Source organism: Panthera onca, chromosome B2 (genome assembly GCF_046562875.1).
Source record: "Panthera onca isolate mPanOnc1 chromosome B2, mPanOnc1 haplotype 2, whole genome shotgun sequence".
In the NCBI taxonomy this organism is placed as follows: domain Eukaryota; kingdom Metazoa; phylum Chordata; class Mammalia; order Carnivora; family Felidae; genus Panthera; species Panthera onca.
This window is the reverse complement of record NC_138343.1, coordinates 78,208,474-78,235,731: the sequence shown is the minus strand read 5'-3', so window position 1 is coordinate 78,235,731 and position 27,258 is coordinate 78,208,474. Positions and strand designations below refer to the sequence as shown.

The window sequence follows — 27,258 nt, the reverse complement described above, 5'->3', positions numbered from 1 at the left end:
ACTTGAATAGAAAGCAAATGAAGTCTCCGTTGACATACAGAAGTACACAGAAATCTCCTACTGGCATTTAAAAAACTGAAATAAAACAGAGCTTTTCAGTGGCAATCTAGTTTCCATGGGGAGTTATTTTTCCAGATAGCATAAAATTAGTTTCCTATCTTAAGCTGCACCTGCTAGATCACTGACATTTGTATTATTAAGTCTCTGGACCTAAAGTGCTTTCAATGTGAATTTTCCTCCTACTGTGCCCATCTGTTCTTTTCTTGTGGGCCCAGAGGAAGCCAAGCCTTAATAAATATTCAATTCTCAGACTTCTTTATGATATTTTCATATAAGCATTTATATTCACTGAGGAAAATTATAAGTGTGCGTGCAGAAACTTAACTCACACTTGATTTTCCTTTCCTCATTTTCCAAGTGGTCATTATTTTTATGGAAGACTAAAAAGTCAACGTATGTATAAGTGAAGCCAAGAAAAACAAATGATTATAACTTTAAAAGGTAAATTTGTCAGGGTGGTAAGTGATCTCTGATATGTGACAACACCAAGATGTCTTATTTATATAATATTAGATAAATTTATGATCTCCCGTGCTAATGAAAGCAGGGCCAGCTCAGATGGGGGTAAGGCATCAAGGCCACTGCCTCCTCATCGCTGGTCCTCAAGTTCAGCAGTGACCTCCTTCACAGGACACATTTCACCAAGTGATGCTGCAACTCCACCCATCCTGGTTGGGGCCATGGTGAGATCACTTTCCATGACTACTTTCCCTGCCATGCCATCAAGCTGGCAAGATTAAAATTATCCATACCTAAGCCCTCCTCAGGTAGTGTCAATATTTGACTAAATGCTCATTTTACTTTAAAAAGCACAAGTTCAGGACACCTGGGTAGTTCTGTCAGTTGAAGTACTGACTCTTGATTTCAGCTCAGGCATGATCCCAGGGTTGTGGGATCGAACCCCGTGTCAGGCTTCAGGCTGAGCATTGAGCCTATTCGAGGTTCTCTCTCTCCCTCTGCCCCTCTCCCCCACTCACAATCTCTCTCTAGGAAAAAAAAAATCACAAGTTCAAAAACAAGGTAAAACCAGCAAAGAAATGGATGGTTGCTACATTAAAACCACCATAAACCACAAACAAGTTCAAGGTATTTACAAATATTAGACACAGCATGGCTACTTAAAAACCCCTTGGCAGGCAACATTCTGGAGGAAAGGGTTATTTATTGACAGGCTTACATCAGACAAAACAGAAAAAAAAACAAAACTACCTCAGCAGCTGCAAAGCTGATGCATACTCCTCTGAATCCCATATGTTCTTTTCTAAACAAGTGCAGTACAGCTCTCTGATCTGTAAGTAAAAAGCACACTTGTAAGGAACCAAAAGTGATGTACTAAGTTACACACTGCTCATTTGACAAAATCATAAATGGTCAAGACAAAAAAATAAATATTATTAAAAACAATCATTTTCTAAAACAAAACAAAACAAAACAAAACAAAACAATCATTTTCTTTAGAGGACAACAGACTGGGCACACATCACATAGGTCAGGCTATATAAGAATACCATTTACATAAAAGCAACATGAGACTACATTGGGACTGGCTGATAATACTGATCACACTGCAATAAGAAAATAATAAAATAAAAGCAATATGTGATTATTAAAAAGAAAGCTTAATGGCAGAAATCCTTTCATAAACAAATCATTCCTATGTATTTAGATTTGTTCTCTAAACCTTTATTTATTTACTTATTAGAGAGAGAGAGAGAGAGAACATGAATGTGGGGGAGAGGAGCGGGGGTGGGGGGGAGAGAATTCCAAGCAGGCTCTACACTCAGCCTGGACCCCAACACCCCAACACGGGGCTGGATCCCACAACTCTGGGATCATGACCTGAGCCGAAATCAAGAGTTGGACGCTTAACCCACTGACCCACCCAGTACCCCTGTTGTCTAAACCTTTGAGGTAGGATGCAAATATTTAGGAATACAGAATTATTCCACTAACATCCACTCTCTAGCTCGTTCACAGGTTTAGAGTATGACACAAAGGCCAGTGGGGCATAATTTTGCAAGGGCAGAAATGCTGTTTCCCTTTTAGTTCTTGGTGGAATGCAAGGTTAACCATTAAGCATTCTCAAACAGATTCTTTTTGCTATTTTGATAAAGTGGGGGGATCAACTCAGTATACATGACAAAGAAGTGTGAAAGAAAAAGGTTAAAATGCCTTAGGACAAATACATTGGGGGGCGGGGGAGGAGGGGGGAAGCAACACCACTGGGATTCATGTGGTTGTTTCTAGCTGTGGCCATCAGAACAAAATATACTGCTTCAATTACCAGTAATGTGTACAGCTGGAATGGATTTAGATTGTGCACTCAGTGCCTGATTTGGATCCATTTCAAATTCTGATGCCTGAATGCTGCTGAAATCAAAGCAAGAAACTACTGATATTCCTACTGCAGACATTCCAAATGAAGAAGTTCTGGTTACCTGTCGACCCAATGGGTACTTGGGAAGAGAAGAGGTGAACTGATGAAGACATCTCAAAACCAGGAAGTAATTTGTATGGTAAACATGTAAGTTTTCTAGTAATGATTGTATTTCCTCCTAAAAATCACAGAATACATTACAAATATGTAAGTCAGTAATTAAAAGAATAATAAAATCTACCTCACGAATATATATATATAATTCCTGGAAAACTGGTGAGAAAAGATGCAGAATTACAAATTAATTTCCTTAATTTTGAGAATTAGTAACACACACAAAATCTAGGATAAAGGCTGGGTATTTCTGATTTAGTATCAGGTCTGGTGATATTTTACACACACACCAAAATTAGTCCTGTAGTTTCCTTCTATCTATAGCACTGCCATTATAACTTGGCTTCCCACAACACAAGTGTGCAAAAAAGCACCCTGCTGGATGCCTGCTTGTGTCAGTCACCCAATATGTGCCACAGCGAGGTAGGCCTACCACCCTCTACCTTGCTGGCATCAGAAGGGTGAGAAGATCACTACAGAGCCCAATACCAACATCATTAACAGTTGCTGAGGTTACACTTAAGGCCCATGCTTCTCTTAAAGTACAATTAGAACTGTGTTTCAAAGAAAGACTACAGAAGAAACACCACGGGTGATTCTGATAAATGCCTGCTTTTTGTTGAGAATTTCTAACACTGGTTTTATTCGCTTTACTAATTAAAAAAAAAAAATGAAAAGAGAAATCTAAAGCCATCAAGCTTTAGAATTTAGACTCCAACAAGTATAATATGGGAGATAGTGTCTTAAGAAACTTGTGGGATGACTAATCCCACAAATCAGTTTCAAAAGGGCTTTTTTGTGGGGGGGCGGGAGGGGTATTACGTTTTCTAGAACCTTCTGAAACAGTTTAGAAATGATTTTAACACACTACATTCTATCAACATCCAAGTATTTTTCAGACCTCAAATACTTTTATAACTGCTTCATCCTGTAACATTCTCTTAAAAGGATTATGATCTGTGGCATGGTCTTCACATTTTTTTCTTCTCTGTAAGTCAAATAAAGGACTTTAACTGCCGGGCTGCGGTTTTTTTCCACCAGTAATATCTTGCAGATACCCATTATTTTTAGCAGTCAAGCCTGCAGAAAATAACACCTCAGATACGAATAAATTCAAGCAAACCTAACCTATAAAAAGCAACAAATCTGATATATTTTCCTAAACTCTAATGCACTTAGAAATCAATTCCTTCATCAGCAATCTATAGATTATTACCTGAAAGCACAGGGCAAATGAAAAAGCTTTCAGAATCAAAATGTTTTTCCTCCCAGTATTTGAGTTAGTTGGTAATTTCAAAAATCTAGGTCTCCTATCCTAACAAAGGGTACTTTAACCACCACTGGGAGAGTACACTCAGCTCTAATTTTACTCTATGCTGTAACATGGAGAGTGCATAAAGCCACTAATTATTTGCCTTAATGTATGCCTGAAGAGCTTTTAAACAAAGAAAAGTATTCTGGAGGGAAAGGAATCTATTACTGATTAATAACCATACTTCATGCTTCTTGAACTACCTATTCCTTTTGCTTAGTGGAGTACATGCTTTTGTGCATGTACAAATAATGGGTGATGCAGAACTGAATTTACTCAGAGGGGGAGGAAACTGAAATACTTTACACCTTGTGGGCAATGTTGCACACTCGAGGGACTATGCCTTGGGTAGGGGTGGAAGGAGGATTATGCACATGCTCTTTTTCCAGATGATCTCAGTCCCTTCCTACCTCTGCGTGATTACATCCCTGTGCCCAGTGGAATTCTAGCATTTAAAACATGTTTTGTTTTGTTCACATAACACAGCATACTATTTTATCCAATGCCCAACTGAGGAAATGGAGTTCTGGTTCCAACACTGGGAAGTAAAACTAGCTATGCTGGACTTCATGAGAAATCTGCTATACCCTTCTAAGGGATTTTTCAAGAGTTAAGTTATTTTGACCATCCCACACTTTTGCCTTATGTATTGACTCTGGAACTACTCTCTACATAAGATTCCATTGTTATTTACATCTGTGTTCTTATCAGCTGCAGCAGAAAACATCCAAATGATTAACTTTCTACATGATACTATTCTCTAAATCCTTTGTCTTACTGAGATTCATATCTGCAAATGCTTCTCTCCAGGCCAATTCTTAATGCACTTTATGAACACCTTTTTATAGGTTTTGATGCTGAGAAAATTCTCCACTTAATGCTTACAGCAGCATCACACTATGCACATGTGAAAACAAAGCCTGTTCAAATAGTAATCTTGTTTTCCATTCGTTAAATTTTTCCTCTGGAATCACAGCCATACACTGGTCATGGCTGCCACTGTTTTATTTCATAACTGTGGTTAGGATGATTCTTTTTAACAGAGATATACTTTGCCTAGTAATATTCATTATTTCCCAAAGAGATATGCTTTCTTCTTTTCTTGACACATGAAGACCTCGTGGTCTTTTCTGATCTTTGATAAAGAGACGCAAACAAAGATATTTCTCTGATATCAAATACAAAAGGGCAGCCTCCTTGCTCCTCTTCAAACATCAAGACAGGCTCCAACCTCAGGTCCTTTCCACTTGCTGTCTCACTGCTGTTTGGAATTCCCTTCCGCCAGATTCCTGCATGGCAAGCTCTGTAACTTCCTTTAGTCTTTATTCAAAATTCACCTTCTCAGTAAGGTCCTTATTTAAAATATCAATCCAACTCCCCATGCACATTGAACTTCACATTCCGCTTTTTTCCTTCATTGTTTTTCCTTAGCAACACAGATATTTTACCTACTTCTTTTGATAGCATGTAAGCCCCATGAAGGCAGAGGTTTTTGTCAGTTTTGTTCATTCCTATATTCTCAGCACCTAGATTAACACCTGGCACACAGTGGACCCTCACAAACTTTGTTGAATGAGGAAGTGCATTAATGAACGGAGGACAACATGCACTCAGTCTTCCTTCTAAATAAGAGCAACCACTTGTTGTCTTGCTGGATGTGGACCAGATTTACTGATTTTTCAACAAAAGATGGAAGTCTGAATTTGTAATGTAAAATGTCTCAATTTGTAAATGTTGACTCAGGGTAAAAAAAAACAAACAAACCACTACGGACCTAAAAAGCCACATTTATATTAGGCTGTGGGTGGCCAGTAAATGTATAGTATACCCTTTTAAATCAGCCATCTCCAATCACATCAATCTTGTCTGTCATTCAGTCAAAATCATTCATGTATTCTTGTTTACTTACATGACCAGGCCCCTATTTTTACTGAGCTGGTTACTTTCTTTGGAGAGGAAACCAATACCTATGTAAAATTTAAATATATATATAGGTAAAGAAAATATGATCAGACAGAATTATATTTGCCATGATGCTTAGTTTTTGCAATTCTCTTCTACTTTCCATAGTATTTATTACTTTTGTGTCCAGAATGTTATGTATGGGGTGAAGAGTGACACCAGGAAGATTTAAAGTAAGTTATGTAAAAATGGCTGTAAATCTTTATAATATGTTCCTTTCAATCAATTCACTGATAACAAAAGCTGGTAAAACAGACACTGGATTTTAGGAATAAGAGGTATCTGCTGTCCAAGAACACAGCATTTTCTTAGTTATCATCTTGCTAGAACGAAGCATGATTTTTCTCATTATGGAGAAATTTTGACCAACAGTGTTTGGTTCTCAGTGTCTCATCACATGACAGCCAGCTCCTGGAGTGCCAAAGCATGGCTTTCTCCCAGCACTAGTGTGGCCTGTGTGCTTCTCCTCTCATCTGCCTCAGCCTTTTGTTCTCTGTGTTCCCACTGGGCACTTCAGACCAGCAGCACTTGATGAAGGGTTTGCACTGAAGCTGCCCGTTCCTGCCGCACTACTGTGCTAAAGCCTAGCTTGTTTGATCACGTGTAGTAGTTTGTTTCCAGTCATTTTCTTCCTTTCTTCTCTTTTCTTTTAATTATTTCTCCTAATAGATTTTCCCCCTCCTCCTGCCCTGTCTGTCAAAAGAAATAGAAAGAAGAGGTGGAGGCAAAGGTAGGTGAAAGGCAGGTTACCACCAAACTCATGAAGTAATTCTGTGCCTTTTGTTCACGAATCACCATGAAAAGCATACTAAATGGTGAAAAGAAATCTACCACTAACTTGCTCTGCGACCTTAGATATTTCACTTCCTCTCTCTTGGTTACATTTCTTCATTTGTAAAATGAGCATATTCAATCAGGTTATCTTTCTAATACTAACAAATTACAATTCTAACAAGTCCAAGACTTACTTCCTACTCTCAACCGATTTAAAATCTAGCTGAGTACAGAGGGAATAGAGACATAAAATATTAACAAGTCAGAATAAAAAACTTCACCTGTCACCCGCAAGAGATTGAATCTAAGTTGAAAGGGGTTGAAACCAAGCCAAATAGCTTTAAGGAAGATTTGAATAAAAATATATAAACAGATTTTCTTATGTGAAGTACATGGAATTAATCATTTATTAAATATACTAAGTATAATGTAACTTCTTGACAAGACAGGATCAACATGAACAGCCATTACCGGTAATAGAGAGGGTGTGGTTGGTGTAGTCAGCACAGGATTAAAATGGGCCTAATCTTAGATATGGTGTTGAGACTTGCTTTTTTTAAAAAGTATTTTGAAAATAAAGTGTGTATATGTGTGTGTGAATGTTTCCTTTTCTAATTTGAGCAGCAGCATGTAGTGCTCCATGACACCTGGCCAAAGCTACCTCATACCAAGTAGTTTTCTAAGCCTCCTACAAATTATCTTCACTGTTAACTTGCCACAGTATTTGGAAAGCTCATTTCTGACTTCTCAAACACTAATACAGAACCTTAGGCACCTTCTCATCACCCTATACTAATTCTTCAATGAAGCGTCACAGAAAATGTATGGCCTATGATGTCAGATCTGGGTATTAATGCCAGATGTACCATTTGCTAATTGTGACACTTTAGATAGGCAAAGTTATTTAATCATTTTGTGACTCTCCTCATCTATACAAAGGGATAAAAACATCTGTCACATGTGGTGGCTGTGACTCAAAATGAGACAATGCATAAAAACTATCTACTAATTGGGAAAAGCTGTTAATATTCCATTCCTCCAAAACATTTGCTCATAGAAAGAAAAAGAATTTCTCACTATTCAAAAATCCTTCCAGTATATTAAGGCCTAGTGTTTTTTATTATCAGATAATAATTATGCAAATACGAGGCACAATCTTCTTCAAAGCTCTCCTTAATATTGGACTTGAAACAAAATTTCAGGGACAAGCAATAATAAAAATCATCTTTGCAATTATGAAGAATTTGAAAGTTCTATATAAGGCACTTTGACAGCTTCTCATGAAATACTGTTTCATGAATTAAAGGGTTAAGTTAAAAAAAACCAGAAACCTTGATTACTAAAGCAATGGTATGAGGCAAAACATGGTAAAAATATAAACAGTAACAGCTCTTGCTATTTCACCTAAAACCCATAGTAATAATTTACCTACCTCCAATTAAACAGATGTACTAAAATAAAATTTTAATGAGGAATCAAATTAACTAGTCAGCAAAAAAAATTACCAATCTGTTTAATGAACAAGTAAATAAAATCACAGCATTTTAGAGCCAAAAGAAACTTTAAAGATTCTCTGGATAGGAGCCCCTGGGTGGCTCAGTTAGATAAGTGTCTGACTTCAGCTCAGGTCATGATATTGCCATTCACAGGTTCAAGCCCTGTGTCAGGCTCTCTGCTGTCAGCATGGAGCCTGCTTTGGATCCTCTATCCCCCTCCCTATATGTCCCTCCCCTGCTCGATCTCTCTCTCAAAAATAAACAACATTAATAAAAAAGAAAAAAGATTATCTGGTTACACTTCTACCACAGGATTTGAAAGCTCTTGAGTCATCAGAAGTTTGCATTAATGGGAGCTTGTGCAGGCCTATTCTGCTTAAGCATAGGAAGACTAGATTGTTAACTGTCAGAGTGCACTTTTTGGCCCTCTGTACTCTGCTGCACAATACATTCACAGGACAGACTACTCAGAAGTGAGAGAATGCACAGAATCTTTAATCTTTTATCAGCTCTATGTCATGCCTTAGCTTGAACTTCCCAGTGACACTTCTACAAATGTATATGGTTTAGTCAGCTGAATTTTTAAATTTGAAAGTATACTTTCAAAAAACCCATGTAGTTTATGAAATACAAAGCTGACATATAGTTTTAAAGCTGTATCTGTGAAACTGAGGGTCCATAATTCTAAAGGAGTTGAAGGTTTTTTTAACATCTTGAGTCCAGTCTGGGGATGATTCATATAAATCCTTCATTTAAGTTAGAATTTAGATTAATTCTAAATTTAAGAGAACATGGCAAGGGAAACAATAAACATTTCCTTCTAGGCAACCAGTCCAGTTCAAGTGATTCTCAAAAATGGTCTTCAGGCCAAAGGCATCAGCATTACCAGGGACCTTGCTAGAAATGCAAATTCTCGGGACCCACATTTGAGCTACAAAAGCAGAAATTCTGGGGATGGAGGCCATTAATCAGTGTTTTAACAAGCCCTCCCCGTGATTCTGATACATACTAAAGTTTAAGAACTACTGGGTTTAGTTAATCAGGGTAGGGAGCAAAGTAGATATTCAGGGACGAAAGAATCTAGATATAAGGAGTATAAATTTCTCTGGAGTATACTTTGAGGTCTATGTCTTCAAAATCTGAGTGTGATAAATTCTAACAGTACACATGTCTACATAACTACATAATCTATACAACCATGTAATGCAAGAATATTACATTTAGTATGCATAATACAGAATATGTAATATACGAAACTACACATTCACATTGATCTTAATTTTTATCATACAGAAAAGTAATAACAATATTTATGATTCACATTTATAAAAGTTTTACTGTATATTTGTTCATAAATCACTCTCATTTGCTGAATGGACTTTGATTATCACTAACCGTATGAGGAAATCACACTAGGAATTATTGTCCCATTTTATAAATAAGGAAATTGAGGCTTAAATAGGGTGAGTGATTTTTCTAAGGTATACCTGGCTAACAAGTAGCTGGAGTTGAAATGCAAGCTGAAATTTGCTGAGGTCATAATCAGGATCTTCCCCTGTATCACGAAGTACCATACTTTTAATTATCATGTGGGGTTTTTTCCAATTTTTATCATGGTAAAATACATATAAAAATTGATTGTGCGTTTAAAAAAACCATAAAAGGAGAAAAAGAATAATAAATGCTTAAATAAATGAATAAAATATACAAAGATACTTTTACTCTAAACTACAAAAATCCACAGACATGTTGATTAATCTTTTTCATAGACTTTTTTTTTTTTTTTTTTTAGAGAGAGAGCACATGTGCAAGAAGAGCAAAGGGAGAGGGAGAGAATCTTAAGCAGGCTCCATGCTCAGCACAGAGCCCAATGTGGGGCCTGAACTCACAGCCCATCATGAATCATGACCTGAGTCGAAATCAGGAGTCAGACACTTGACCAACTGAGCCACCCGGGTGCCCCTCACAGACCTCTTTTGGTCTTTGAATTTAGCAGGTGACCTGCACATAACTTTTTTAGGGTAAGGTACAAATCTTTGTGTACCTTCCTAAATAAGCCTTTGAATAACAAAATATGCAATCCTAAAATGAATACAGCAAAGATAATAACAAATGGGGCTGATAAGTGCAATAAGAACAAGAACAGATAAATAAATGCTTAGAAAATACATGAAACGTTACTGAGAAGCAGAGATAAATGTCAGACTATTTCTACAACAGATGAGCCTAGAGATTCTCTCCCTTTGTCATTTCAATGGTTAAAAGTACTCTTTAAAAATCTATTCCTGGCTTCTGAAAATATGCTGTAGCAGGAAATGCACTTGGCAACTAGCTGACTCAGCAGAGCTAATCCATCTAATCTTAAAACTCAGTAAACATGCACACATCCCTTTCCACTAGTTCTTAAAGTTCCCTCTACCAAAACAACCTGCATTAGGATGTGAAAACTTCTTATACTGCTCTAAAAAGGTTACAGAGATTATTAAAGTGATTATTAAACCCAGTCTAGAAGTGATTTTATATTATGGCCCAGTGTGGATTCTGCATTAGAAATAATGCCCAACAAAAAGCCACTGTCCACTGTTATACTGTATGTCAATTATATCTCAATTATAAAAAAGCCATTCTCTTTTTAGCATTTATGAATAGAAGGTAAATTAGTATTCAGAGCTATACAGAACACACGCCCTCTAGGAACTAACATTCTTTCACTCAAAATTTGAAAACAGTCTGGGCCAGCAAAACCTTTAGTACTAGGGCTACTTCAATCTCATCTTAATTTCATTACAATTTTCTGACAACTTTTTCCTTAAAAAAGTCATGACAAGTATGAAAACAAATGTGACACTATGCATTTCTAGTTGTCCATCATTAAGGGACTTACTACGTAAAATGAAGGTACATTCATCCCAAAAGTACTATACCACACTCAGTATTGATATGAAATGATTTTCAACATTAAGTGCAAAACAAAACAGGTGTAGAACAGCATATATAATATACTCATTTATATTCTGTAAAAGAAAGAAGGAAACTCCTAAAATACGTAAAATTCCTTGTATATGTGAAAAATCTTTCTAGGAAAACACATAAGAAACTAGTAACACTAACTGTATCTAGGAAAAGAAAGTAGGTAGTTGGAGGGTAAAGGTGTGAGGGAGTGTTTTCACTGTATATTATCTTTGCCTTTTGAATTGTACCATGTCTGAGTATCATTTATTCAAGAAAGAACCAAAAAAATCTTCCTTTTGATATTCCCTGTGTTGTATTGTTCACTCAATTTTCTAAGCTCATTACTTCTTTCCTGGCATTGTATCAATATAGAATGATATCTTTTTCAAATCAAATCAATACCCACTTAGCAGTGGGTCCCTAAACTGCATGGCTTCTATGTGCCTTTATTTATGACAGCCTTTAAAAAAACATTAAAATGACATTGCCTGCAGATTCCAAAATGGAATATGGAAATAAAGTTGAGATCTCAAAAGTATTTTCGAAATACACCATACGATAAACCTGTAGTTAATATTTTGTCTCAATAAAAAAGGTCATCTTTTAGAGAATTAAAGTTTTGTGTCATCTTCAATAGTCATACTCCTATATGATCATCAAGACCCACTAATTCACTGTGAAAAGCATATTAGGACAGACAGGTATGTTTTATAAATTCAATGAATAAATTTTATGTGCACATTGTTTTTCGTGAAGAAAAAAAAAGTAAAACTGAAACAAATACATCCACATTCCTACCTTCAAAAATCTCTCATTGGTCAATAGTGCAACTTGCTTTTCTGAAGCTTGCTTTTCCACGTGCCTAAAATTTTCACCATCCCGTACACAAAGAGAGAAAATTAAACATTCTAAAGATGTGACTATCACATGGGGGAAAAGAACTACCTAGAGTGGTGGCCACATTCTTTTATTTCTTCTCAAAAATAAATTCAAGATAATAGTCATGGTTTAATAGTAATTTCTAACTCCACAAAGCAGCTATACTTCAGAATCTAGGGATCTAATCATAAACAAAAGCCATAAACTCCAGAATCAGAAAATGTTCTTTATAAAAGTAACTCTGAAGAAACTGCAAATTATATCCCTTTGTAAAAATATTTTTCATTACGGTATGTTTTCAAATCCAACAAAGAAATCTCACGAGTGAAAACAGAAAGGTTTTACTGTGCTCTATATAAAATGGTTATTTTTTTCTTTCCCCACTTCAAAAATAGCTAGATCTGAGATACTTTTTTTTAACCCCAAATTCTATTATGTGTTAAATATACACTTCTCTTTTTACCTCCTAAATGATGGAAGACGTCGGATGTTTTCACATTGATTTTCTGATAAAAAATTTATTCTTCTCTTGGCTTCCGAGAGATTACAGCATAGGACACTGAGGGGCTGAGAGTAGAAATGTTCTAATAGAGAAAGCTGAAAGAAATGTGAAGATTATATAATGTCATTCTAATTACACAGAGTAACTTCATGTCAACAAACCTTTTTGTTGCTTCATAAATAAATCCCTCTGGTATTAGCACTGTAATATAGACCTGGCCAAAATACGTTTAAGATCTAGGTTTCCAGAGCAGTCAAATCAAGTAAACAGTCCCCCCTGCAGATTCTTTTATATAAACAGGTTTCTTATTTATTTTAAAGAGTTTTTGTTTTGTTTTTATTTACTTTTTAATTTATATCCAAGTTAGTTAGCATACAGTGCTATAATGATTTCAGAAGTAGATTCCAATGATTCATCCCCTATATATAACACCCAGTGCTCATCCCAGCAAGTGTCTTCCTTAATGCCCCTTACCCATTTAGCCCATCCCCCCACCCACAACCCCTCTAGCAACCCTAGTTTGTTCTCTGCATTTAAGGGTCTCTTATGTTTTGGGGTGCCTGGGTGTCTCCGTCGGTTGAGTGTCCGACTTTGGCTCAGGTCATGATCTCACGGTTTGTGAGTTTGAGCCCCGCGTCAGGCTCTGTGCTGACAGCTCAGAGCCTGGAGCCTGCTTTGGATTCTGTGTCCCCCTCTCTCTGCCCTCCCCCCACTTGTGCTCTGTCTCTCAAAAATAAATAAATAAATGTAAAAAATAAAATTAAAAAGAGTCTCTTATGATTTGTCCCCCTCCTTGTTTTTAAATTATTTTTGCTTCCCTTCCCTTATGTTTATCTGTTTTGTATCTTAAATTCCTCATATGAGTGAAGTCACATGATATTTATCTTTCGCTGACTTATTTCACTTAGCATAATACCCTCTAGTTCCATCCACATAGTTGCAAATGGCAAGATTTCATTCTTTTTGGTTGCCAAGTAATACTCCATTGTGTGTGTATATATATATATATATATACATACATACATACATACCACATCTTCTTTATCCATTCATCTGTTGATGGACATTTGGGCTCTTTCCATACTTTGGTTATTACTGATAGCACTGTTATAAACATTGGGGTGCATGTGGCCTTTTGAAACAGCACACTAAGGTTTTTTTTAAACAGCAAAAGTATGGCACTGATATATTTAATGTCACAATAACACTACAAACAATGCATAAATCATTCTGTATCTTTAATATTTTAAAACTCTGATTTTGTGGACAAGCTCAGAAAATTGTAATCTCTGAAGTATGTATTAGAAGAAACTAATATGAATGGATAGATCAACTCTCTGCAGAACCAACTCACAGCAACAGTAAATATGGTGGGGATAGGACTGGGGTGTGACCTCAGAGTTTAATAGATGTCCAAATACTCACAAGAAAATATTCATCTATAAAATCAGTGAAAAAATTTGGTCTGCTGAATAAATAAAAATGTTACAATGGTAGAAACTTTCCCTTCTGATAAAAAAAAAATAATGAAAAATGAGAAATAGCTAAAGAAAAGATATCTTTTTAAATTCAGTTTTATTTCATGAAGAAAAACATGGTACAATATCTGGTAAATTTAAATGTTAAGAATGCTGTTGTCCCCATAGTATAAGGGGGAATGATCTTCCAGAACCTACCATAACTTGTAAGATGTATCTTACAAGACTATTCAAATGTTAAAAACTTGACCCTAAGCAACCTTTTTATGGCCAATTTGGTTTTTCCAGACACCTTGATACTAGACAGTTTCCCTAGAGAGTGGACAAAACACAGTTTTGTCACTAGAAAATAGAATTTCCCATCACAAATTAATAAATTAACATGATAGCTTATATATTGGTATTAAGGTATTTGAGCTTGATCCTTACTGGGTAAACTGATAATGAATCTCTGAGCCTATAGAGCTGAAGACCAGATACCCAAGGCTAGAGGAAATCCTCCAAAATAGTTCATTCTGGAGGAAGGATGAGGCTGTAAGAAAAGAGCCAGCCTTACTTAGAAACAAATACCAAACAGAAAGTAACTGTTCATGCCAAGTGCTAAATTATTTTCACACATATTAACAAAATCTTGTTTCTTACTTGCATTTTTCAATTATATTGTGATAGTATTTATTCCAATGTTAACATCACTTTTTAAATATGAGAAAAGTAAAAAACAAACATATAAGGGACTTGCTGGGGAGGAGAAATGGGAGGAAGTCACATGACTTACAGTAGAGTTATAAATAAGAACCCAGTATCACCTACTTTGTCTAAGTATGTTCTCAAAATCTGGGTCAACAAGTTGGTCAACATATCCAACTAATGAAGGAAAACCTTAAACATATACAGAATGATTATATACCCTACTACACCCCCTATGGAAAATAGGACTTACGCATTACTTCCCACTGATGATTAGGAAAAGTAGACAAATAGGGTCTAACGGCTCTACCACTTAAAAGCTGTGTGACCTTGGCCAAGCTACTTAACCTAAGCCTCTGTTTCCTCACCTGCAAAACTGAAGATAATAGTACCCATTAATGAAACAATGTAAATACTTAGTACGAGCTAGCACAAAGGAGGTGCTTAGTAAATTATGAGGAACCTATAAAATCATCTAATCTGATTCCCTATTTTACAGATGAGAAAACTGAGACCCCAAGAGATTACATAATTCGATGAGTACCCTTTTCTTCACTTGCTTTCTCAATGGTATTTGAGAAATGATATTACCTAGAACTCATTCTTCTCTTGACTTCAGTGTTACTCTACTTTCTAATGGTTTTCTTTATTGTTTTTAGTCTCCTTTTCTATTACTCTTGTCAGCTTACAATAAGATTCTAATCTTAGTCCTTTCCTCACTCCTCTGGATGATGCCTCATCCTCACTATGTGACTTCAACCACCACCTTTTAATGATAAATCCTAAATATTTCTATTTACTTCCAGATCTTTTTCCTGAGTGCCAAATCTTTATTATCCAACATACCTGAAAAAACCATATACAAAAAGAAACTCACCTTTTTCTAACTGGCTCTTCACTTTATATTAACACATATACTTAATAAATGGTACCACCTCCAATCCATTTGCCAAGATAGAACTTACGCTTCTCTTATGCATCCTATCATCCACTTAGTCACCAGGGTCTGTCGATTCTATCTCATCCCCAAATCTGATTCCTCCTCTCTAGTTCCACTATCACAACCTTAGTTTAGCCCTTGTTATATCTTGTCTAGATCAGTGCAGTAGTCCTCCAACAGATCTCTCTCCTTATACTGTTGTCTTTACCTAGAATGCGCTTCCCATTTTAATCTGGTGAGCCTCTATTCCTTAGGATATACTTTCGTTTTCTTATGGAATCCCCACACGTTTCTTTCATAGCACTGACTATTGAGAACTGTAATTTCCCATTCTGCCTCCTTCACTAAACAAAAGAGCAATCTGAAGGCAGAGATTTCCTTGTCCTCTGTATCTCTAGGGCTCAGCATAATTCTTGGCTTACAGTTGGCTCTTGATAAATACTTTTCAGTAAACAAATGAGTGAAGTAAAATGTATGAGAGAAGCAAATCAGAAATGTATTAGATCTTGGGGTGCCTGGGTGGCTCAGTCGGTTGAGCATCCGACTTCGGCTCAGGTTATGGTCTCACGGTTTGTGAGTTCAAGCCCTGCATCGGGCTCTGTGCTCAGAGGTTAGAGCCTGCTTTGGATTCTGTCTGTCTGTCTCTCTCTCTCTGCCCCTTCCCCACTAGTGCTCTGTCTCTCAAAAATAAATAAATGTAAAAAAAAATTAAGAAATGTATTATACCTCAATATCATTTAATTTCGCATATTGCTAAGGTAATTTTGTTGCGTTGAAATATTTTTTTTTTTTAAAGTCAGGGTGGGAAAAAAGACATATGTTAGCCATAAGAGAGCACTACAGTGTTTTACATGGAGAAAAAATACATAACAGAAATAATTTGTAAACTTCAAGTTACTACACAAATGTGAGGTATTATAATATTGCACTTTTGTACTGAAGATTACTAATATATTGGTTTTAGTAACATGTATTTACAATGGCATGTATTTACAATGACTACACTTTGCTAAGGTATTTTAAGGTAGATGCCAAGAGAAGAAGATAACATTAACTTCCAAATAACTGGGGAATGGGCTCCTTTTGTAGTTTCGAACAGACAGTATGAAGCTGAGTTCATGAATTTTCTTCTGGCAATTCATGAAACCTTAATAAAACTGCTTTCCCAATATGCAAGAATAAATATAAATGAATACATATACATATATGTGCAAGGGACAACAAACTATGGCCCACAGACTATTTTTACATGGCCCAGGAACTACAAATGTTTTTTATATCTTTAACTGGTTATTTAAAAAGAAGAAAAAGAATATGCAACAGAGATGTAGCATTCACAGCCAAAAATATTTAATATCTGATCCTTTACAGAAAATTTGCTGATCCCTCATATATAGTATTTTTTAGGAAGAAATCAAGAATCTCACAACAAACAAACAAACAAAGTCCCTAGGGGCACCTGGGTGGCTCAGTTGGTTAAACCTGGCTCAAGTCATGATCTCATAGTTCCTGAGATTGAGCCCAGTGTCAATGGGCTCTGCCTTGACGGTGTGGAGCCTACTCTGGATTCTCTCTCTCCCTCTCCTCCTCTGTCCCTCCCTGCTCATGCTCTCTCTCCCTCAAAATAAATATATTAAAAAAATAAATAAATAAGAGTCCCTTCCTCCCTACCCCTATATAGTTAAGAATCATTGGAATGCAGGGGGTGTGTGGGATGTCTTTATCCATTTTTGACATCTGAATTAATATATTCTCTATGTTTTGCTGCAGGTAACTAAGAAATGGTAGAGCCTAGAATAACATAACTTGAATTTACTTATTTAAAATTTTTTTTTCTTTAACATTTATTTATTATTGAGAGACAGAGAGACACAGAGCGTGAGCAGGGGAGGCGTAAAGAGAGGGGGAGACACAGAATCTGAAGCAGGCTCCAGACTCTGAGCTGTCAGCACAGAGCGCGATGTGGGGCTCAAACTCACAAACTGCAAGATCATGAGCTGAGCCGAAGTCGGTTACTTAACCAACTGAGCCACCCAGGTGACACTTGAATTTACTTATTTTAGAGTTTGCCATTTAAAATGTCTTATCACACTAAATAGTTTCAAATAATATGCAAATTACTTAGAATCAGCTTATGAACTTTCACACCCATTAGTGTCTTCTTACCTGAAGTCCTTTTATAAAGTTTTGAATTGAGAAATCATGATACAAAAAGATGTTGGTCAAAATCTGTAGCACTTTTTCACTTAGTTTAAAGGGAAACTGAGTTGTAAGAAGTAGCTGAAAGACATAAAAGGGGAATAGGACACACTCCTTATTAGTCTTTACTCTTCATAAATATCAAGTATAAATCATGAGGCAAAGAATGATACTATGACACAGTAACCATGAAAGCTATAAAAGTAGCTAGGTTATTTTTAGGTCAAATATCAACTAAAACTTTAAATTAATTTACATAAGAATCATAACCAAAAGAAGCTATTCATACTACATCTTCAGAATCAAAGATGTCCATCATCTTCCATTCAATTACTAATTTAAAAAAATACCATCTATTAACTATACAATCCGTCTTCTCCGCCAGAAGCCACTGAAGAAGCTATAGGCTTTGGTAATTCCTATTATAAGATTTCTTTTTCATCCCTAACTTACACACATTAATGAGGAATAACACATTATGCACTGTTGAATGAAAAACCCCAAATTAACAGATGTTATCTGTTACAAAATAGCTGCATTTGTATTACTCAGCTAATTTTCAATGGCCTAAAGTGAAGATTTTATATCTGAAAATGAAAAGTCATACTAGGTTTTTAAAACTGAAATGTAGTTATAAAAGGCCACCTGCATTTGATCACAATCGAGCAATTTTAAATACGGCAGCTATAAAAATTTTCCTCAAAGTATCCATAAACAAACGGATACCATCTTCATGGGGAAAAAAATGTGTAAGTGGTCAGTAAATAAATGGAAGTTTTTCATAATTTACCTTACACAAGCAATATAAAGCACACCTTGAAAGAGTTGAGTCTGGCAACAATTTGTGCAAGGTCAATAATAATTTAGGTAGAAACAGAACTAAAACTAATTGAAACATAGAGCTAAGGTCTGAGGAAATGTTAGTATTTACCTTCTGCCAAGAGCAGCAATGACAGGAAAGGGTCCACTAAAATATCAAATTATTTTAATTTTTTTTTTTACTGTTTACCTTTAAGAGAGACAGACAGACACCCAGAGCTTGAGCAGGGGAGGGGCAGAGAGAGAGGGAGACACAGAATCCAAAGCAGGCTCCAGGTTCTGAGAGGTCAGCACAGAGGCTAGCGTGGGGCTCAAACTCATGGACTGGGATATCATGACCTGAGCCGAAGTAGTATGCTTAACGGACTGAGCCACCCAGACGCCCCTCAAATTACTTTAAATAAAATGTAGGAGTAAAAACATTGTTGCTGTTTTTAGGAAATCATTAAATTTTATTAAAATTTATTAAAAACCTAAAATTTTCCATTGAGTAATGACTGATTGATAGGTAGGTAGGTAGGTAGATACAGAAAAATAGAATCATTCTTTCTACAAAGCTTTTATTTTATCTGAAGAGGCAATGTTATGCCCTATAAAAATCATTAAATATAAAAAAATGTGAAGAAATATGTTCAATATCATACTCTGAGAGATTCAAAAATTTATCACTAATGTTTACATTTATCATCTATTCTTGGCTGTCTTCTTTTCATCCTATTTAGCTGATACAATTTTTTCTTTTTACCTTATCAAGTACCGTAGTCAGGTGCTCCTTGCAGGACAGAGACTGGAAAAGTTCTATGCACAACAGAGATGATACTGCATGAGGAAGCAACCGATGGATGATAATAGGAGACGTGGCAATTCCAAAAATGAGTATTAGTGGAAATTCATGTAGATGTTGACTGGTTTTCAAAGGAAAATACAAAATTGGGATTTTTCTTTTTTTAGCAAATATATTTCAATACATCAAATTTCAAATTAAGACCATCTTTATCTGAATGTCTACTGTATAAGACACTGATGAAGAGTATCATTCTAAATACTAAAATTTTCTAGGTCACTTATTTTCCCCTGTTAAAGTAATATAGATAGTTTTTTCCCAGACATTCTAGCTCTGAAATCAATCTACTAAAAGATCTCTCATTTTATAAATAAGAATACAGAGGTCCCGAGAGATCAAGTGCCTCTCTCTAAGGTTATACAATCTCAAGTGTTAGAAGAGTTAGATATTCAATTTCACCTCTCATCCAAAGTTTGAGCTCTATAGTCTTCCTAACAGTTAGACAGTTAAACAGTCTATGCTTTAAGAGTTCAGTGACATGAAGCTCACATTTTTCAAGGTAACTTATTCTATTTATGCACATTTCTAACACTATGTCACCCAGCTATACATAATAGCTAAGAAACAGGAAACTTTACACATATGTAAGACATATTTTTAATGGACACCATTTAAAAATGTTACATACTTTCCTTGCATTAACTCAAACTTATTGGACATGATTTATTCCTAGTATTACTAGTATGAACACAAATGACTCCCACAGAGTAAAACAGCACTATCTTTGAGAGCTACTGTGGGTCTGAACACTTTGTACCATGGCTGATGATTTTGTTTGCTCCCTCCTACTGGCTATTGCTTGTCAGTATTCTAGCTATGCAGTTCTACGTTCATAGGAGTGGAGTGCCTGGCTCTGTTACTGCTCTAAGTTCTTCCTCACTTTAGATGGCAACAGGAGTCACAAGTCTAAGCTCCAAAAAAGTACAGCTCTTTTGTCAATATTCTTAGTGTGCAACTTTCAAGCATGTTAAGCAGTTCAGTTTTAGCATTAAGAAAATTCTTAGAATCTAGAAATCTTAGTTTCTATGGCGGAAAAAAAAGACACTATCAAAATAGTAATTATAAGACAACATATAGCTTTAGGTAAATTTAGCCATACCTATTAAGTTAACATACAGAAAAAGCCAAAATAAATTATATCCTAAAAATGCACCACGGCAAATACATGTCACTGGATTTTAAATAGGGTTAGTTAGTTCAATTCTGAATTTCACAGGAATGCCCTGAAAATCCAATGAGATCATGAAAATAGTTTCTCATTATAAAAATTATATAAGATAATGTTATTTAGAAAACATACTTGCTCAGAAGAGCTATATGTAACTCAGAGCTGCTAATGGTGGATAGGTATCAGAAAATAAGACCTGACAAACATCTCAAGCTGGAGTAATTTATCGATTTAATGGGCAAGAGACAGATGACCTTGGTGAGAGAAACTACATTTTACATTGCCTTTTCATACTAATTAAAAGGTGGCTAACTTTAGTCTTTTGATCTCATTCTTGGATCAAAAAGCAAATGAAAATCTGATAGGAGGTCTTTGAACATTTAATTATAAGGAATTTGAAATCATTCTGGTTTCTATCCAGTTGGTATTAAAATGAAGATTAAACTGCCATTCATTTTCTCTGGAAAAGGTTGCTCTTCAAGTTAAAAGTTACATGTTTCCTTAATAAAAAGAATTTTATGTAAAAGCCAGGTGATATATCATCTACCTGCTGATAATTATGAAGTCCTGGAGTACTTTTGTGGTGAAGCTTTCCAAATCCTTTAAGATAAGCACAACAGGAGGAGACTGCCATTGGCTAGACGAAGTCCTCTTTCTCCTTGGCAGTTTTGGATCTGTCTTCTTTAAAGTCATGTAAAAAGGAGTTAAAAGTAAGCCTTACCATTCAAACAATGCTACAACACTACAATGCTATATCTCCCTTTACATTTTACAGTAATGCTTTTTCTTTTATTTCTCCCACATAATAAAGAGAAACTCATTCCAACAGTTATTAGCAGAATCTTTTTGTGTCTGACATGGGAATTATAACCAAGAAAAAGGTTCAGTAAAATCTGTAACTCATATGAAATATTTATATTTTTTTGCTGAGAAAATGACAAAAAAACATGGGGAGAACATTTTCTATAAATTATTTTTTCTGTTAATAGAATGTTGTATGTTGCTTTGCTTTAAGGTGAGAACTAGTATTTTTAATTGAAAAGCACAATAAACAACACTACTTGCTGGTCTGCTACTGTTAAATTTCAAGTTGAAAAGCACCTTTAATATCATCTGGTCCAATCCCAATCTTTTAAAGATATCTGACATAAACTGTATGTAGCATCTGATTTCTAGAAAATTTAAAATTGTGGATCAAATTAAGATATTATGATATGCATGAGACCCAATTTAATTCCTATATAAAGCAAAATTAAACTTCACTTACGGTCGACTTCAGCAAATACATTTTATCAGAAAATGTTACCACAGTATTTTTTCCCATACTATCTGGCTACACAGCATCATAAACTAAAGCTGTGGTTTTATGGTACAGTTATCCATGAATCACCTAGGTTGCTCATTCTCACCAGAGACTGTGATGGCAGAATGGAACTTCTTTTTAGTTAATGTTTACTGTTGAATGTACTTTACTTATAGACCATTTATTCCCCAAGAATTGTAAATGTGGAACAAATTAGATTTTTTAAAAAAATGACTATTTCTCATTGGACTAAGTTGACACTGGGAACTGGCAGCATGGTTCAACCGCACAAAAGCAAATATTGAGGAACCTAAGAGATAATATATTAAAGTCATAGCCATTGTCACAGAGATAGAATCTGCCACAGAACCAATTCCTGATGCTGTTTTTGTCACTAGAGGATATTCTCCCACAAATAAAATGGCCTTGTAAAATGAGAACCTAAATACTTACCAGGAATTAGACTGCATACTGATAAAAGAATACTTTAAAATTCTAATAGCCTTAGGAAAAGTAAGTAGCTACCATTACTTAACAGCTAGTGTGCATAAGCATATTCTTATTAGAATAGTATTACGTTTAATACAATTCTAAGCCTCTTCAATCATATGCAAATCCCCCCCCCAAAACTTGTCAGTTTACATTTACCTGTGTGACACTCATATACCAGCTGGAAAGAGAATCCATTGAACAAAATGTCTTTTTCTGGGTGACCTGAATACTTTCCTCTTTGGATTCCTCATCTACACAGCAGTTCATCAACTTTGAGACCAGCTTTTGCAAAAAATGTTTCATATCTGCAGAATATAAAAGGTAAGAAAGCTTATCTCCCTTTAAAACAAATATGAAACAACTGAAACTTCTTAATCAGTATATTACATTTGGGTAGAATGTATTCTTGTACACTTAACATTAATGTAACATTTAACATATTAACTATTAATGTTCATTAGTATCTTCTCTTTAATATTTAAATTTCAGTAATTCAGACTAACACTAAGCCAAAGTTTATGTATACTACCTATACTAAAAATGTTACCTAAGTAAATGTGTAAACACAAAAACTATAAATCTTATGAGGACACTATATATTTAAGTTACACTAGACAGCAAAAAAATTTTAAGGCCTCTAAAAACGATCAAAAGTGTTACTTACATAAGTTATTTTACTGATTACAAATCTTCCTTATGGTCATTTTAAAAGATGTCCTAAGGGCTTTGACTTAATCAGTTCCAATCAGTTTATGATTATGAAAGTAATATAAGCACATAAAGCCCTTACGTAAATTCAAATCTCATTCCATTTTACTCTATTAGTGTCCATATCCTTTATGATTTAATGGTTTCATATAGATTAGCTCTGGCAATGGACATTTTTTACCATGCTAATCTTTCAGAGCAGGACAATAAGATGACTGGAGGCTGAAATATGAGCCTACACAGTCTATTCTCTGTTGGGATAAATAAGAGCTCCCCAATCCTTAATTCTAGCTCCCTGTCCCAAACCTTCCAACTTATTAGACTTTTACCGGGTTAGGGAACACATCTCATAAAATATCTAAACTATTACTGGCAGTGAAGCTGATACGGTGGGGGGGGGGGGGGGAGGGCTGGAATAAAGGAAGCAAAAGGTGGCAATGAGTCCTACAACAGTCAACATTACCATGATAGGCAATAAACCTCACCTTGCCCAAATGTTGTGCCATGCTCTTTCCACACATAAAAAGGGATCAACAAAGCTAGGACGGGGGGGGCGGAGAAAGAAGGTCGGAAGAGATCTGTAACATCTCACCAAGGTTATTAGGGCATTTATACTGTACCTGGACAATCTTTAGCTTGCAATGAGACTACATATGGAGTGACATTATTCTGAAGGGCTTCTGTTAGACTTCTGAATGTTAAATCATGATCGGTTACATTCACACCTATGGGATAATACATCAGTATTACGCCATCATTTGTACTATAAATAATTTAACAACAAAGCTACTTAACATGTCTAGTGAATTACTGAATAAAAATATTTTTAAAAATATGAGTAACAAAAAAAACCCCATGATTAATAACAGAAACCAAGAAAATATCCTGCATAAATGAAGAGATCTCCATTAACAATAGATATCTGGAAGCACACAAAATACTTGTCAGAAAGGGTATTTAGCATAATCTCTCTTTAAAAAACATTACTGAGAATGTGTAGTTAACCCATGAAAACATCTTAGGAGTAATTTTATTACTTTGTCAAATTCATAAAGTACTCTTTAAAATACTCATTCAAAAATAAGGGCTACAGATTCCGGGCTTACTGTGATCCTGACTTAACAAGTGAGGAGAATCCAATCACTAATCCTATTAATGACTGTTGTAGTAAATACAATAGTAAAATACACACTAAGCTGATTTCTGAGGGAAGAGGCTAAAAACAAAACTTCAGGTACTTTAGGTATTTACTAAGCCTCTAGTTCTCATTTCCACAAGTCAGAGTTTAGTGCTGTGCATGCAGTTATCAGAGTTGAGTGGAATTTCCCTATCACACTGGAAAAAATTCTACTGACTGACACTTTCCCTTACGTCACAATCTGAGATTTCTAGAAAGTGCTTTGGCACTTAGGCAGGTGGCAACAGCAGCTATCTTGAAACTGCTTGATAATTGCTACTATAAAACTTCAACTGGCTGGAAGAAAAACAAAAGGTTCAGAATCTAGGCCACCAATAAACAAAAAAAATTTTTCTAGGCAAGCCAATAAATAAAAATGTTGGCAGGCTATGTTTTTCCTTTATTTATGGGAAGACTGGGTGGCTCAGTCAGTTAAGCATCCAACTCTTGGTTTCGACTCAGGTCATGATGTAATGATTCATGATTCAAGCCCCAAGTAGGGCTCTACAGTGACAGCACTGAGCCTTTTTGGGATTCTCTCTCTGATCCTGCTTTGTGCACTTGCATGAGCTCTCTCAGTCTCTCAAAACAAACGAATAAAATTTTTTTAAAGGCTTATTTATTTTGAGAGAGATAGAGAGAGAGATCAGGGGAGAGGCAGAAAGAGAGAGAGAGAATCTCAAGCAGGCTCCATGCTCCCCACAGAGCCTGACGCAGGGCTCAATCTCATGAACCACGAGATCATAACCTGAGCCAAAATCAAGAGTCGAACACTTAACCAACTAAGCCACACAACTGCCCTGGCAGGCTACTTTTAAACAGACATACATCTTTTTGAAAATAGAAAATGTGCAACTGTGCCTAAACATTCTTTGACTACATTTTTTTTTTACAGTATCAAAATGATATTCCTCACATGCATTATGGTCTATGATTGTGATACTGTATCTCTGAACAAATTTGGGAGTTTAGCAAAACACCAGTTTATCTTGTCTTTCACTGATTGACTTTATAAGCTATTTAACATTATGTTGTTTACAACAATGGACTGTATATCGGAAACAAGAAAATCAACAATGTCTTTAACTGAAAAAATGTTCTCAGACTACTGACTTTGAAATATAAGATTTCCATTAGCTTCTTTTCTCCTTTTGGCAGTAGGCAGAGAAGGGATTTAAACAGTGCTCTCTCAACAATCTATCAAGCCATCCCTCTTGATTACATTTTCCCCACTCCACTTCCAATTGTTGTAACCTAGTAGTAGAGAAACAAAGCACCAAACAGTATAATCAGGCCATCACTGGGTCTCAGTTTCTCATCCATGAATGAAAAGGGTTTTGAAATTAAGTGCAGGCTGCACTGAAAAGCTGTTCCAGTATTATAAAAATCATTCCCTGTGTCGTTACTCAGAGTGGTTCTGGGATCAGCAGTATGGGCATCAGCAGGAGGCCTGTTACAAATGTAGAGTTTTAGGCACTGCCTCAGACCTATTAATGAAAGCCTGCATTTATTAAGATCCCTTGGAGGTTATTTGTAAGTACATTAAATTTTGCTAAGTACTGCCCTGAACATCAGTAATGAGATTTAGATAATGAACAGGATTAAAGGCAGTATTAGGGCACCTGGGTGGCTCAGTCGGTTGAGCATCCAACTCTTGATTTCAGCTCAGGTCAGGATCTCAGTTGTGGGGTCAAGCCCTGAGCTGGGCTGAGCACAGACAGCTCAGCTTGGAGCCTGCTTGAGATTCTCTCTCCCTCTCTCTCTCTCTCTGCCCCTCCTCCACCCATTCGTTCTCTCTCTAATGATTTTTTTTAAAAAAAATCAGTATTGGGGCGCCTGGATGGCTCAGTCGGTTAGGCGTCCGACTTCGGCTCTGGTCACGATCTCGCGGTATGTGAGTTTGAGCCCCACATCGGGCTCTGTGCTGACTGCTCAGGGCCTGGAGCCTGTTTCAGATTCTGTGTCTCCCTCTCTCTCTGACCCTCCCCCGTTCATGCTCTGTCTCTCTCTGTCTCAAAAATAAATAAATGTTAAAAAAAAAAAAAATTTTTAAATAAAAAAAAAAATAAAAAAAATCAGTATTAAATAATACAACTAAGTTCTTATCTCAGTGCCCACTAGTTTAACAAACCTTGAATAAATAACAAATTGCAAGTGCAATGAAGAGTACATTTGAAATCCAAATAAACCCACTTTCTTTCCAAAAGAAATAAGGAAATTTGCTAATATTCCAAAGAAATTTTCCATTATCCTGCAGCCAGATATTTGGTTAAAATGGGATTTTAATGATGGATATTTAAGTACCTAAGAAATTTACAATCTGCAGCTTAAAAAAAATTTATATATAATTCATCCAAACCCCCTTATAAACTTCATACAGTATTATGAAATAATCTAAGATTGATAAACTAAGCACAGGGAAATAAAATTAGGGTCATAGATAATTCCACTGAAGATAACGATTTAAAAAAAAGCACACAAATCTAATCTACTAACCCACTGGTGGTTTCTTTATTACCGAATTCAGATCTCATATATTCTCATAAAATAACTAAGGAAGAGTAACACAAATATATTTCTCCTTCATTTTTCTGACAGAAAGTTGAGGAGGGTACTAGCTAATCCCGGATCAATTTCTTTTAATTTAAAGTTGTACAATCACTATAAGGAACTTTTATTGGTTTTGAAAGTATGTAGAACAGTATAATTAGTTTAATTTTATAAATGAAAGAGACAAAACAGGTTGATCAAGAGAAGTTAGTCTCTACTATTCTCAACAAAACCACTAACTAAAAAAACAAACCTATACCCATACATACCTAGAATAAGAGCAGCAGTTGGAATTTCTCTGAGTTTTATTTGACAGCCCCAGTCTCTTGAATTCTTATGGAATCCAGAATAAGACTGTTGCAGAAATTCAATTAGACTATTGAATAGGTTTTTATTTAATTCTTCTTGTAGTTGCTACAAAGAAAACACAAAACTTTATGAATTATTATCAGTAGTAATGTGATG

General features: G+C 35.6%; 1 protein-coding gene across 4 annotated transcripts in view; it reads right to left on the bottom strand.

Annotated features, from left to right (window-relative positions):
- The window catches only part of ORC3 (origin recognition complex subunit 3), a 61,864-nt gene that overhangs the window by 22,420 nt on the left and 12,186 nt on the right, over positions 1–27,258 (bottom strand). For 3 of the 4 annotated variants that reach the window (XM_060616136.2, XM_060616134.2, XM_060616135.2), the window contains exons 4-13: positions 27,063–27,207; positions 23,687–23,791; positions 22,515–22,663; positions 21,111–21,244; positions 19,297–19,456; positions 17,700–17,813; positions 12,390–12,523; positions 11,846–11,909; positions 2,499–2,615; positions 1,270–1,349 (exon numbers count right to left, since the gene is read on the bottom strand). In XM_060616136.2, coding sequence (XP_060472119.1) covers positions 1,270–1,349; positions 2,499–2,615; positions 11,846–11,909; positions 12,390–12,523; positions 17,700–17,813; positions 19,297–19,456; positions 21,111–21,244; positions 22,515–22,663; positions 23,687–23,791; positions 27,063–27,207 — 1,202 coding nt within the window. The remainder of the gene's footprint in view (positions 1–1,269; positions 1,350–2,498; positions 2,616–11,845; positions 11,910–12,389; positions 12,524–17,699; positions 17,814–19,296; positions 19,457–21,110; positions 21,245–22,514; positions 22,664–23,686; positions 23,792–27,062; positions 27,208–27,258) is intronic. The other variant, XM_060616138.2, reaches the window with a different exon arrangement.